The sequence below is a fragment of the Branchiostoma floridae genome, chromosome 5, assembly GCF_000003815.2.
Source record: "Branchiostoma floridae strain S238N-H82 chromosome 5, Bfl_VNyyK, whole genome shotgun sequence".
Classification (NCBI taxonomy): Eukaryota; Metazoa; Chordata; class Leptocardii; order Amphioxiformes; family Branchiostomatidae; genus Branchiostoma; species Branchiostoma floridae.
In genome coordinates this window covers 1,250,310-1,265,436 of record NC_049983.1, presented here as the reverse complement: position 1 = coordinate 1,265,436, position 15,127 = coordinate 1,250,310, and the positions used below count along the sequence as shown (strand labels likewise).

The following is a 15,127-nucleotide window of genomic DNA, read 5'->3' as shown; positions in this document are numbered from 1 at the left end:
AACCGTTTGTTGACAGGCAGTTTTGCCAAAAATCACTATTTTTGGTTCTAACTATGTATTTTCCACATTTATTTGCTATATTACTGCGATTTTGTTACATAAATAAAATCTTATATTATTCAGCATATCTTTCATAATCATATATGCATAAATTATGCTAATTTGATGACGTCATCAGCCCGAAATCCAAGATGGCGGACCGAATGGCCAGATCAAGAATAACAAGCTAATTATCCGTTAAAATTTGTAACTACCTGGTATTTTTTCATCAAAAACCATCTAAATGAATGAATTTAGTCTATTTCCACTGCCCTTTGTGATTATTTGTTGCAAAAAAAGTATTTTTAAAAATTCAAGGTGGTGGATATAATATGGCGGAGCCCAACTCGTATCTTAGATGTGCATGACGTCATTTTATGACGTCATATTGACGTCATTGATGTTGCTATTGGCAACGCAAGTCGTAATAAACATTATTATTCTGTTATGTGCACTTGTTGTTACATTTTTGTAGCATAACTTGAAGTTTTCTGAGAATACCCATTTTTCATGGATTTGGCCAATGTAATCAAATTGATGACGTCATAATTACGTCATCTTACGTCAACGTAACGTCAAACGTCACATACTTGTCAGATATTATGTCGAAATCATGTCCTAAAAATTTGGTGGCCTTACGGCACGTCGTTTTAGAGTTATAGGACTTAGAAATGGAGGGCCTCAAAAGCCCCCCCCCCCGGTCCAGGGATGACCAAAAAAGCCCGGTCTGAATAGGGTTAAAATACACATCCCGTTTGATACTCTTGGGAAATGCAAAGTAGAAAAGATAAATAAGATAAGATAAACTGCAACTTATATCGTCGCAGTCTAGAAAGCTGCATAGCATTTTGAATAGTGTCTGGACGAGGGCGGGTTGTATAAAACATTTCGTAAGAAAGCATCTCGGATAACACCATAAAAATGAAGAACAGGTTCGCAGAAGACGTAGAAACTCACGCGGTGCATACCATGGAAGACAAGGACATGAAGACTTACCGTCAAAAGATGCTAGGAGATAAACAACAGCACGGCTTGGAAATGCACCTGCTGGAGAATGAAAGACGTATCGCGTGGAACTCTGACAGGTAAGGAATGGTCGACATGGAAAAATACTTCAGTGAATGTAGAATTTCAGTTTGTGGCGTCTTGTGTGGCGTAACTGGTAGAGCGTTCGGCTTGGTACCGAGAGGTTCTGAGCTCGATACCCACGGTGCTCCCGGAGTTGTGCCCTCGGGAAAGGCATTTTACACGGCCTTCATCACTTCATACAGGTGTAAAAATGGGTACCTGACTTCGGTTCGGGAGGCAGAAGGAAAGACTACCTTTACCTTTTGTCTGTACTGTGTATGTGGCACTGTTAATATAAGTTACTAAACTTGAGTGAAGTGCCACATTGTCCTCGCCCAAAAGCTAATAGAAAAGAAAAAATACTTGAGTGATATAGACAGACGAGACATTTAGATCGAGAGTCATATCCAAATGTTACATTGCCTACTGTTGTTTTCGCCTAATAATGAATTAGCCAATTCTGCAGTTCAGTTCCTGCAGTGCCAGCGAATTGTTTGTAATTCAGATAGTGTAAACAGTCCTCTTCCTTTGTATATCGACTTTTACAATGTTCGAATTAATTCTTATTCCATTATTCATCTTTCTATACCACAACATATACGTCTGGAGACGCCTGTATATACAGAGTGATGTTATTTTACGTCTTTGCGTTGTTGAGTTTATTTTAGGTCCGTATATTTAAGTCAGTTTTTACTATGGGCCAGATACTGTCTGCAATAAAGAATAACATAAAATAGTAATTTTCTTTGCTCTTTGAAATATTTCTATTAGAAAGTTTCTGACTGCTTTTAACGTTTATTATTTATCTTAACATTTCAGGGGCGAACAGAGTAACCTGTTGCCTCGTCTAGAGAACATAAACAAACGCATTCTGGACATAAACAACAAGGAGAATTTGAGACAACAGGTGCAACCGACGACACCCTTACAAAAAGGATACCTACGCACGACGTCTTCAAAGAAATCGAAGGAAAGGGAGAAAAATGCAGCCATAGGTATAATATACCCAGACGTGTATCAAGACCCCCACGGCGTTACTCAAAAGCAAGGAAGTATAAAACTCGATTCTAAGACCAAGCCGTTTAAGAGTCGAGCAACCTCCTTACCGGAGCATCCCTTCATACAACGGACTTTGTACCATATTCCTGTGAAATGTGAAGGAAACAGTGATTTAGAACCCACAAAGGACAATGTCATTTCACTGCACAAGTTGCCGTCGAAGAATAAAAAGAAGCACGATCACAAACGTCATTCAAAATCCACTAACGAAGAAAACAACAAGGAGCGGGTCAAACCCAGACTGGTACGCCGACCAAGGATGGACGCGAAAGTTCTCGCATCTCTCTTGAACGTGGACGAATCTTCTGTTGAAAAGCAGGATCAGGTTTTCCAGAGAGCGAGACTAAAAGCTGGTGCGGCTCTCAGAGTAGTACTTGCAGGCGACACTCAAGAAAATGCCGATGGGAACGAACAGAAAAAGAAAACAAAGAAGAAGACTTCGGCTAAGATCCAGCGCAGAACAAGCGTGGCGTCCACGAATCTTTCGACTGACTTGTTAAAAGTTGGCTTCCCTGCTTTGAATGCTGGAGAACAAACGTGGCGTAACACCTACCTGTCACCGGCCAGCTCCAGTGCTAACTCTCGGGCCAGGAGAAGCTCCCTGCCGTCTCTGTCCACCACAAACTACGGTTCGTTTATGTCGCCAGGTTCAACTGCAACATCGCCAACGAGAAGGGCGAGCATTGGGTCGACAAAATTTACAACTTCGTCTTTGGACAAGCTCGAAAATGTGATCGAAGAAAACGAAGAAAACTCGGAACGAGACGACACCATTAGCAACTTGATACAAAGTGTTCTGCCGTTATCACGACGGAAGAAGCAACTATATGGGCAGCAGTAGGGCGTAGGGAAAATGTTGTGTTTAAGATTACACAAGTCCTACAAAAAGTAGTGTCAGTAGGTTGGGATCCTCTTTTTTGTTTATAAAATTAAATGGAACATAATAGTGTTACAAGGCATACAATGTTACGAAAACATTCGTGCAACGGTTGAGAAACGGTTGTGTAACGGTTGTGTGGCAATTGTGTAACGTTCCAGACGGTTTTCCTCAATTCAAAATCACATGAATATTGTGTAACAGTTGTTTACCAGTTGTATAACATTCCAGACAAAATGCTTCATGTATATCCTAGTAGACGCGTAGCCTCCACAGCAGGCTCTCTTGGGCCTTTTTTGTCCTTTTGTTTTGGCTCATAGTAGACATTTTTTCTGGCCATTTCTTTTTGTACTGGGTCGCTTGGGCCGGTAATGAGCGACAGCCGGCAATCAGCGACCCAGTAGAAAAACAAATGGCCAGCAAAAGTGTATTGTGAGCTAAAAAAAGACGACAAAAATACCCCAGAGAGTCTGCTATGGAGGCTAGTAGAAGACAAAACAGATAACGTTGCGCAGCGCCAGCATTCTATCTTTTGTTTTGCTAATAAAGCTGATATGCGATCTTTCTAATTAGTACAAATTAAGACAGAAATAGACCGGGATTGTTACATAGAATCCCCGAGGACTAATTAAAGATTAGGATTTGTTGATTTGATATATAACATCCCAAAACTGTAAACCCCAAAACTGATGCGAGCGTGCGAATAAAAAAAAAGGTTGATCACAAAATAAATGCCTTCAAGATGAAATCTAAGTGTTTGAGAATGTTAAACAAATGACGCACAGAGTACAGTATACCTATAACGAACAACAGTTGTTTTTTTTATGTTTGTTCTTTCACATCTTATTTGGACATTGGAATTCACTTTGGAGTTCACTTTGGCATTTGGTGACATTAGCATCCCTTTTTCCAATTTTTAAAGCCCCAGTCCCTACTTAATGGATTTATGATGTATTGAACGAACGTAATGTTTGGACGTACATCTAAGTATCTCTCAAATATGATATACTAAATACATCACTGAGTAGTATTTGGAGATTTTACATATTAAGCGGTGTGTAGGAGGGCAGAAATCCACAGTAATTATTGTTCTCACATTTCTTTGCTTTTTTTGGGAGGAAAGATAATAAAAAGGCTAAACTTGTGAAAATTACTTGCCAAATACACTTTCGTTCTACCAGAGAAGAACTATGTTTTGGACACTTACATGTATGTTACCGCATTTAAGTCAAATAATCTGAAATTTGGCAAGATATGATGATGATGGTCTAAATTCGGTATGAAGGTGCCTTGAGGGCTCTAGGCATTTCGAGAAACAAGCCGCAAAATGAAAAAAAAAAACACCTTTCATATGCATTTGCCGCTCACAGGACCATTCCGTTATATTCTCATCGATTATTTTCACTTTACTCCGTTCCTTTTCGTTCCCGTTCCTTTTCGCACTTTCGGTACTTTTCGTTCCTTTTTGTTCCTTTTCGCATTTTTGGCACACCCAACCTCCTTGATACACTAGTTGGCATATAAATTGTGCACACTTGGGACATTTTGCAAATTGCAATTTTTAGATTAAAAAAAAAAAACATTTTCCAATTTGGGCAATCGAATGTTGCCTGTTGGAGCCTGTTGGCAAGAAACTGACGACATGTTTGTGACTGTGAACAATTCTCTTTTGCAAACAGACATGGCCCAGTGAGATACCCCCTTTTTAACGGCTTTTAGAGGAGTTCAGCTATAGGAGCCATCTGGGTGTACAGTCATGACTCTGTCCTGTAGTTGTGTTTAGCTATAGGAACCATCTGGGTGTACATTCATGACTCTGTCCTGTACTTGTGTTTAGCTATAGGAGCCGTCTAGGTGTACAGTCATGACTTTGTCCTGAAGTCGAGCCTGCTCGGCAGCAAACACCAGCAGGTGGCTCTGCAAGGTGTCCTGTGGTCCGGTCAGTACCTCGGACCGGTCACCGCTCTGAAAGGATGACACAAAATAATGTAATTTTCTAAAACCAAAAATCATGTTAAATCTACTACTCATTATTAATGACTTCCTTTGATTATCAGTAGGCAACGGTAAATAGCCTGATGGTGGAGTGCTAGAGGTAAATCGTTATTTAGAATTAGAGCATTAGGTGCACAGTTGGGGATGAAAACAGTTCGGTTGGAGGCAGAGAAGACGATTTAAGCTTCCTCAATTTCTCTCTGTTGTCGGCAATCCCAGAGGTTAATGTTTTGATGTTTTTATCTTACATATTAAGCTGTTGAATGTACTGCAAATAAATGTATGTGGTAGGAACGCATATCAGTATACTCCGTCAACACTGACATCCTGTGGCTTAGAGGATTATGGTTAGGCCTATATAAATGTTGTGTTTCCTGTTTCAGTCCAGAAAAAATAGGGTCGGTAGCTACCGACCCTATTATTATCTTTCGTTTTCTTGTAATTTTTAGGCTGGTGGCTGGCCCAAACTCTAGTGATACATATTACGATACAGTTGAACAATTTGAAAGTATGTTTCTAGATAGGGGAATCATATTTTTTTGCTGGTGTGTACTTCTTGTTCTTCATCTGTCATGACAGTTCAATGAATGCAACTATATTATGCCATAGTTGCCTCATATAGATGCTCATATACATTTTGTTCTAACTTTCCTTAGAAATGCTCATAATACACAATATATCACATAATACACAGTATATCACAAAATACAAAAGAAGAAACAAGGCCAGGCTTCTGTATCTGTATCTATATAGCCGGTATAACCGCCCTTCGGCGTAACACACCAGCTTCGCAGGCAGGCGGCGCGGCAGCAGCTGGTTATATTACACAGAATGACTAGTCACACCTAACTTTTGCACATCTATCTGCAAGTGTTCTTTAAAACTATCCAGAGAAGACGCCCCTACTGTGTTTGGCGATAACATATTCCACTCTACGATAGTTCTGGGGAAATAGGAATTTTTTAACACATCAAACGGAGATCTTACGGAGAAGGGGTAGGTAGGACTTGGGGATATCCTAACCCTCATTGCGGTTCATTTGGAGCTCCCCAAGTCCTGGGGGGAGGTGGCAGATGATCTACGCAAGCTTGGCCTAGTCTCGTGTTCTCTCGCGAGATCAAGACTAGGCCATTCTCCGTGACCAAGATGTGCTGTCAGACATCGAAAATTTTGCGGTACCTTTAAAACAGTCACTGTTGTAAAAAAAATTGATAGTACATGTAACTGGATACATACGTAAGTGATGAACCTCTCCAACGCTCTAAAGTTTGCTTCTCATCTTTTCCCACTTTATATAACCTTACCTGTACAGCCTTTACAAAGGCATCCATGAGGAAGAAGTCTGCACCGCCGTGCATATCACCCATCCTGCTAGGGGGCGCCACTGCACAGCGATGCTCCGTGGACGTCTGCGTCAGGAAGTCATAGACATACACGGGGCCTGGTCCGGAGCAGCGTAGCTCACCCTGGATGGAAGGATACAACATGGGAATATGAGATGAGCAATACAACAAGCATAGACTCATTTTCAACAGCTAAGCTTGCTCTAGCTAGTTATCTGTGGCACTTATAACTGCAGAGCACCAGTGAACCTGAGTCATTATTTCCCTGATGGCATAAAGTCATTGAAACCAGAACGTCATTGAAATATCAGCTGGACGTAGATCCTTTGTATTGAATAAAGAATGATTTAGTAATTTACCAACCAGATTTTCTGTTAATTGAGTTACTGGAAAATCTTTAATTTTTAAAACGTTTCTTAGTGCAAGACCATATAGACCACTTCTCGGCAATGAGCTAATGCTCACTGTAGCAGCATCTCTCCTCAGCACTGAAATAATGCTCACTGTAGCAGCATCTCTCCTCAGCACTGAAATAATGCTCACTGTAGCAGCATCTCTCCTCTGCACTGAAATGATGCTCACTGAAGCAGCATCTCTCCTCAGCACTGAAATGATGCTCACTGTACCAGCATCTCTCCTCAGCACTGAAATAATGCTCACTGTAGCAGCATCTCTCCTCAGCACTGAAATAATGCTCACTGTAGCAGCATCTCTCCTCAGCACTGAAATAATGCTCACTGTAGCAGCATCTCTCCTCAGCACTGAAATAATGCTCAAAGTAGCAGCATCTCTCATCTGCACTGAAATGATGCTCACTGAAGCAGCATCTCTCCTCAGCACTGAAATGATGCTCACTGTACCAGCATCTCTCCTCAGCACTGAAATAATGCTCACTGTACCAGCATCTCTCCTCAGCACTGAAATAATGCTCACTGTAGCAGCATCTCTTCTCAGCACTAAAATAATGCTCACTGTAGCAGCATCTCTCCTCAACACTGAAATGATGCTCACTGTAGCAGCATCTCCCCATGTCAGAAACATTGAGCAAGCTTGACTAATTATAACTGACTTGATAGTCGAAGCAGAAGTTACGAAGGCTGCTCGGGATAACACTCTAGCCTATTTGCCCGGAATGATTTTTGTCATCTTACACCATCCCAGGAGAGGATCCTTACACTTCTTGAAAACCGTGGGGTTCTTTACGTGCTTGAAGTGTGTCTCTAACCAAACATGGGACTCCATCAAATGTCCAATCCGAGGGGTGGTCCCGAAACGAGAGCTAGGTACTCATTTTCACCTGACTGAAATGAGAAGTCATGTAAAGTGCCTTTCCCAATGGCAAATGGTCGGTGATATGACAGGATTAGAACCCGGGATCATTTGGTTCTAAGCCAAACACGCTGCCATTACACGACACTCCACAAATTATACATATAAAATTACCTTGGTTCCTGAGATCCTGGTCTGTCGCTCACAGATCTCCTGAGTAAAGGCCACCATGTTGAAGGAAGCCGTCTGGCCACCGTCAAACTGGAAGTTAACCACCTAGATATTCATGTAAAAAGAAAGGTCATGCTTAAAATCAGTACAGGTTGCTGAATACTACTACAAGTTGCTACAACATTTGCCTACTAGGTACTATGTAAGGAAACAGTAACTCAAGAAACAGATGTTTTCGGCAACATCTGCAGTATTTCTTCAGTGACTGGACTGACATCTAAATTGACCCGAGATTTTAAACCAAGATTTATTAGTCAAAGAGTACAATTCAAGGTGGTTCAATGGAAAACAAAATCAAGACAATTACAAGGTTGTGAATCAAAAAGCTCCTGTTGTTGGCTATAAACTGAAAATAGAAAAAAAATGTATTTTTTACACCTGAATCATTAAAATTCTTTCAACATTTTTCTTGTTAAAATCTCACAGAATGTAAAAGTGATCTCCAACCAGCTGAGCTCACTAAAGAGCTATTCTTCCACTGGTTGACAGAACACCCCTTTAAATGGCCAATAGTGTTTGTTTGTTTGTTTGTTTAAACCTTAAAGTTTGTTTAATCATGAAAGCTCAAATCGGCTTTGCATGCCGCTTTTTATGTGTGATGTGGCTTTGCTCTAACGGCTTGTGCTTTGGCCAAGCACACTTTGGTCATCGCTTACTCTTCTAATTCTTGATACGTGTGTTGGATTCTTTTACGTGCAGAGGTTTGACACTTGAGGCTTACACCTGAAGCTTCTGCATACACAAGCCCGCCTGCTTTAGGTCACCATCCAAAATGACAAATGTAATTCCTTACAAGTTACAACATGTCTTAGCTGAAGTCGACTATAGGATCCTACTTGGACCCACAGGTCACAGAATTTGATCCAAATGGCCAAGCATTGGGGTTTCGTTACTACTTGTACCACTGGGACATGTGAAAAGGTCGTTAATAGCAGAATGTACCTGATTGGAAACAACGTCGTTGTCGCACTCGTACACACAACGTCCGTACGGTCCAGTTCTCAGAGCCTCGGTTAGACTCTCCACATCCACCGGTTCCTGAGGACACACTACACTGACTGGCCAGCCCGTTATTCCCTAAAAAAAATAAAGTCTGCTTAACTAATCATCTGCAACATTCAACACCATCTCTTGGTTTCTTTCTTCACAGCTTTGTAAAGTCTGGTGCCAGCTTTTTTACAATTGCTTTATTCGACTCTGTAACCATTGTTTCTTCAGCTTTTGACATAAAGCTAAAAAGGCTGGCAGCCTGGTAATTGTAAAGAGTATCAGAAAAGGTTTACAAACCGGTGCTAGCGGTATACATGTCTCCAGACCTCGTCACTCCATCCTGCAGGGATGTACATCCCTTTGTTGAGACAGACTAACATTTTACCCCATCCATCCAAATAATTGGAACTTCATTACATAAAATTGATGAAAATATATTTTCATTGGCTAAAGATCAATGACAGATTTAGCAATGAAAATGAACATGAAGGGTCCCAAAACAATGAAACAAAATTAAAGCTGGAGACAGCCCATCACAAACACTAGAAAAAGTAGCTAAAGTGATAAACCTTGTCCTAAGGGGTAAATTATAGCTTCATGTCAGCAAGTGATAATTGCCAATCAGACCTTTTAAATATAGTGACACTACTTCCAAGACCCTAAAGTGTTAAAAAAGGGCTCAAAAACCTTTGAAATTACCTGTACCAGAAAATGTTACCTGTACCATTCAAATAATGTAACGTTATATCCCAAAAGAGGATAAAGCAACTTTTTGAACATAGTAAATACTGCCAGGCTGTTTTGGTGCATTCTATAAAGTAAAGCAGCGTTCACATGCCGCAGTATGTATAGGAGTTACAAGCTTAAGGACAAGTCTCAAAAGTCTGGTGCAGGTTAGGTCCAGGTAGGCGTCAGAATTATACCTGCACAGCCCAACTCTTACCTGCACTAACCTGCATATGCAGGTGGTATTTCAAGCCCTGTAAAAGTATGTAATGTCACCTGTTCCACCCTCGTCAGGTAGATCTTCTTGGCAGAGTAAGGACAGGTGCTCTCCACCTGGCAGTCCAGACACCTGCTGGCTGCACCTGCGGGCTGGAAGGAAACTACATGTTGTAAAAAAACTTCCGTCTTGCTTGTTACATTATTGCAAGACCAATAATCTTCAATGTATGTTAATCTGCAGTGAAGGTTTCTGTCAGGTGACAGCCGTAAGCAATCCACTATTATATGGCTCTAGTGTCCATGACTGTTTCTTTTTTTTATCCTGAAGATAGCGAAAGATGTCTGGAAAATATTCTGCATACATTATTAAGCTTTCCACTTCCCACATGTACTTTGGAAATTTGCTGTTTGTATATAACGGTACTTCACCTTTATCCTTGGGGTAACCGTTATCCGTTGTATATAAAATCGGAGTATTTAGGGATATCAATTCGACAGACGGCTGTTTCAGACGGGAATGCTATGAAAATATTGCAATTTGAAACCAACGTAGACTAGATATACCTAAACATCGCGTTTTAAAAAGCAACGGATATAGGTTACCATGCGGAGAAAGGTGAACTGCCGTTACATGTAGTATATAGTGCACGATAGTTGAACGACGTGACTCTTACCTTGTTCTCGTGCCTGAAGTGCATGAGACTGCCAAAGGAGGACACCTTGACACACCTGTATAAATAGACAATCACATGGAATTAAAAGTTCTATCTGTCGCCTTTATCAGTACAGAATTTTGATGAAGGCTACAGACAGTCGTCGAAACGTTTACGGAAAAATTAAAAGGAAGTTGTGTAATGAAAACGAAAACGAAACACATTTGGGAACATACATGTGATTGGGAAAATGGTAAGTTCATCTGGAAGCGCAACATTCCCAATAATTTGCCTTTTATCAAGATATTTACACACAATACTAAATTGGGCTTGACTTTGAGGCATCACCAATAGAAAAGTCCACAAAGCTCAATTTGGTACTTTTCTTTTACAGGTTATATTCATTCATATTCACTGTAACAACCGCTGCATTGTTCCTACTTGCTGAAACAGCTAAAATGCCACTTGCAGTTTGAAACTCTGATTAGTTCATTACGTAAGAAGAGGATAGAAGCCAAGAAGAACACACCAAAAACAATGTTCCCCTTGACATAATGACTTATAAATTGAACATTGGAAAGTTTGGCAGGCATACAAGCATCCAGCACCAAACCTTGCACCACTGAGCCAATAGCGTATGAGGTCAACATCGTGACAGCTTTTGGAGAGAAGTGAGCAGCTGCTGCCCTCCATGACTTCCACCAGTTTCGAGTCAGTAAAGGAGAATTATCAATGAGTATTCATAACATATTGGGCCATGCTGATTTGACTTAATATGGATGACACTCAAAGGTGCATCAATTTTCGTCCATTTCCAAAAGTGATTTATGCCAACATAATGTAAATAATACAGTAATGCTGCAAGCGCGACCATAGTTATATGATGTACAACACTTCTATTAAGTTGATATGTAAATGAAAACCCCATCAAATTTTAAATCTTTTAATGTTCTTGTATTGTATCGACCGCCAATGTAAAATGGTCAAGATTAGGAAGCATTTGGAACGTTGTGCTCATCTTATTGTGGTAAATCATGTCAATAGTATTTTAAATACTTTTATACTTTAAATAAACTAATGGCTGTACATTTCATGTATAGTATAGTGTTTTACCAGTTGTATTATTAATTATATTTCAAATAGTCAGTTTTTGACTCCATGTCTTTGATTCTCATGTGAAAGGAGTGTACAATTCAGCCGAAAGGCTGCGAAATGCTTCTGGCAAATAAAGCATTACTATTATTATAATGCAAGAAGGCCATTGGCAGATACTAATGTCATTCAAACCTTTTTTTCCTATCATAAAATGTACAGATTTTGTTGCCGACTTGCGCTTTTAACAAAATTTATTTTGAATCTGGAGCAAAGTCTTTCAAAATCAAAAAATGAATTGTGAAAGAAGAAAAATAAAGAATCTGTTGGTACCATGGTCTTTGTGTTCAGGCGTTTGTTACTAACTAGTAGTTCCAACATGGCATTAATACAAGCAAGCAGCCATTATGAATCTAACCTTGACTCAGGGAGCCAGTACGTAATAAGATCGACATCGTGGCAGCTCTTGATGAGAAGCAAGAAGCTACTGTCGTCAGTTTTTCTCCAGTTTCCACGTACAAAGGCATGTGGAAAGGGCCAGAATCCCACCTGGGAGTTGGGTAAGAAAGGTAAGCACTATTCCTGTGTCCTGGAATTCCTGTGTCAATCAATATTCAATCAATCAATCAAACAAACATTCAATCAAACAATCAATTAAACTTGAAATCTGTTAGTGGGTGTAACGTTTACTTAGTTCACCTTTATTCGGGGGGTGCGGGGTGGACCTATATCCATTGTAGTTTTTGTCTTTGGCCGGTGGATTCAGATTGTGATTTTTTTTTAAATAATGCAGTTTGAAACGATCGACTGTTGACTTGATATTGCTAAATACCTTGTTTTTAGAAACAACGAAAAATATATGTTACCCTGCTGATAAATGTGAACTAGCGTTACCTGTAATACTACATGTATACATGGAAAGCTATTGCACACATACTAAATATCACATTATATAGAAGTAGACATGATTTAAACTTATTCAATAGGTAAAACTACAAGCTTAGGATATAAATGAAAAAGAAATAGTTCTCACTGCTTCCATGTGCTGGATGTGAACTATGTCTCCAATGGCTCCACTGTCAATCAGTTCCTACAAAAATTAGGACAATGTTCAATAATACGAACATCAGACCGAACATGATAATTCACAGTGGTGACTTGTTGTATGCGTTGTATGCTTAGAATAGTAAGTAGTTAGTGTATGAAAAAATGCATGGCCAAAGTGGTCTCCCCTTCCTTTCCCAAGATGTGACTTGACTTCCTTTCCCCAGATGTATGATGGATCATCCCTGGCTGGGAGGAAGTAGATTAGGGGGAGGGGGCAGGGGACAGGGTCATTATGTCTGGAAGCAACCCTGAGAGAAGAAGGTTGTGTGTGGAGGACAGAGGGTAAGAAGAATAAAAACCATGGGGACTGCAACAAAGTGTGTCTGGGATCCTTTCAATCTTTTAGGATTTAAACGAGCTTGCAATAACTGTTTTACAACATTGAAGGTTGTCTGACCTTGATCTTCCTGACAGGTGGATAGTACCTCAGCACGTGGCACACTGACAGGATGACGTTGTTCCTCTCACAGGCGGACACTATCTCACGGCAGTCGGACTCTGTAACCTGTAAGGAGCAACAGTAACAATATTTCACGTGGCACACTGACAGGATGACGTTGTTCCTCTCACAGGCGGACACTATCTCACGGCAGTCGGACTCTGTAACCTGTAAGGAGCAACAGTAACAATATTTCACGTGGCACACTGACAGGATGACGTTGTTCCTCTCACAGGCTGACACTATCTCACGGCAGTCGGACTCTGTAACCTGTAAGGAGCAACAGTAACAATATTTCACGTGGCACACTGACAGGATGACACTAGTGTTCCTCTCACAGGCGGACACTATCTCACGGCAGTCTGACTCTGTAACCTGTAAGGAGCAACAGTAACAATATTTCATGTGGCACACTGACAGGATGACGTTGTTCCTCTCACAGGCGGACACTATCTCACGGCAGTCTGACTCTGTAACCTGTAAGGAGCAACAGTAACAATATTTCATGTGGCACACTGACAGGATGACGTTGTTCCTCTCACAGGCGGACACTATCTCACGACAGTCGGACTCTGTAACCTGTAAGGAGCAACAGTAACAATATTTGACGTGGCACACTGGCAGGATGACGTTGTTCCTCTCACAGGCTGACACTTTCTCACGCCAGTCTGACTCTGTAACCTGTAAGGAGCAACAGTAACAATATTTGACGTGGCACACTGACAGGATGACGTTGTTCCTCTCACAGGCGGACACTATCTCACGACAGTCGGACTCTGTAACCTGTAAGGAGCAACAGTAACAATATTTCATGTGGCACACTGACAGGATGACGTTGTTCCTCTCACAGGCGGACACTATCTCACGACAGTCGGACTCTGTAACCTGTAAGGAGCAACAGTAACAATATTTGACGTGGCACACTGGCAGGATGACGTTGTTCCTCTCACAGGCTGACACTATCTCACGGCAGTCTGACTCTGTAACCTGTAAGGAGCAACAGTAACAATATTTGACGTGGCACACTGACAGGATGACGTTGTTCCTCTCACAGGCTGACACGATCTCACGGCAATCTGACTCTGTAACCTGGAAATGCAACAGCAACGGTAACAATATTTTCAACATTTTTATATATCTTGCAATTTGAAAATTAATATCTTCTGTCAATATTTATTTCGAAAAACAATAGATTTAGGTTACCCCACGAATAAAGGTGCGTGTGTGTGTTATATGTATGTGTGTTTGTGTGTGTGTGTGTGTGTGTGTGTGTATCTCTGTGTGTGTGTGTGTGTCTGTGTCTATATGTGTATCTGTGTATCTGTGTACAGTAAGTGTGTATCTGTGTGTATGTCTGTGTGTATCGGTGTATTTGTGTATCTGCCAGTTTATCTCTGTGTGTATCGGTGTATGTGTGTATCTGCCAGTGTATCTCTGTGTGTGTCTGTGCATGTGTGTACCTATGTGTGTGTGAGTGCTTTTCAATATACACAATGCAGCATTGCCAATATCTCAGTGCTGCTATTTTTGTCTTTGGGGCTACAACGCAGTATGGGTAAGGGTCTGAAGTATGCCATCTCTGATCGCCTTGTCTCCTCTCTTTTGCTACTGTCAAACAAAATTTATTTTCCACGCACTCCCATGGGTTTCTCCAGAAGTATGTGGTAGCCTCGGTCAGCGAACGCCACGGCGGGAGCCTTGTGATGCTGGTCTGGGGTTGCTATGACAACACAGTCGGCAAACTTCTCCCTCTCCGCCGCCTGCTGCCAGTCTGGACATGCGGGAGGTGTGCATAAGTTGCGGGAGGTGTGCATAAATTGCGGGAGGTGTGCATAAGTTGACAGTCATAACAAACATTATTCCATGAAGGCCTTGTTATATTTCAGCCATACCATAGGTATGGTGAAATATATTGTATTCGTAATGTTTCTTTCTTTCTTTCTTTCTCCTGTCAAATTTTCAAAGCAATTCATCTCCGCCGTTTCTGGACCAAATGACTTGAAATTTGGCACAAGGGTAG

At 41.0% G+C, this 15,127-nt stretch overlaps 2 protein-coding genes across 2 annotated transcripts; one reads left to right on the top strand and one right to left on the bottom strand.

The window, feature by feature from the left end:
* Positions 1-945: 945 nt before the first annotated feature.
* On the top strand, positions 946-3,110 carry LOC118416876. The gene is made up of 2 exons (XM_035822149.1): positions 946-1,124; positions 1,927-3,110. Exons 1-2 carry the CDS (start codon positions 961-963, stop codon positions 3,005-3,007), a joined length of 1,245 nt encoding a protein of 414 aa, XP_035678042.1. The 5' UTR covers positions 946-960; the 3' UTR covers positions 3,008-3,110.
* A 1,660-nt stretch (positions 3,111-4,770) lies between these two features.
* Positions 4,771-14,921, bottom strand: LOC118415463. The gene is made up of 10 exons (XM_035820109.1): positions 14,745-14,921; positions 13,066-13,173; positions 12,595-12,651; positions 11,980-12,110; positions 10,491-10,545; positions 9,874-9,966; positions 8,824-8,958; positions 7,825-7,926; positions 6,343-6,504; positions 4,771-5,008 (listed from the first exon to the last, which is right to left on the bottom strand). The coding sequence occupies exons 1-10, from the start codon at positions 14,919-14,921 to the stop codon at positions 4,877-4,879; spliced, it is 1,152 nt and encodes a 383-aa protein (XP_035676002.1). The 3' UTR covers positions 4,771-4,876.
* Positions 14,922-15,127: the final 206 nt, after the last annotated feature.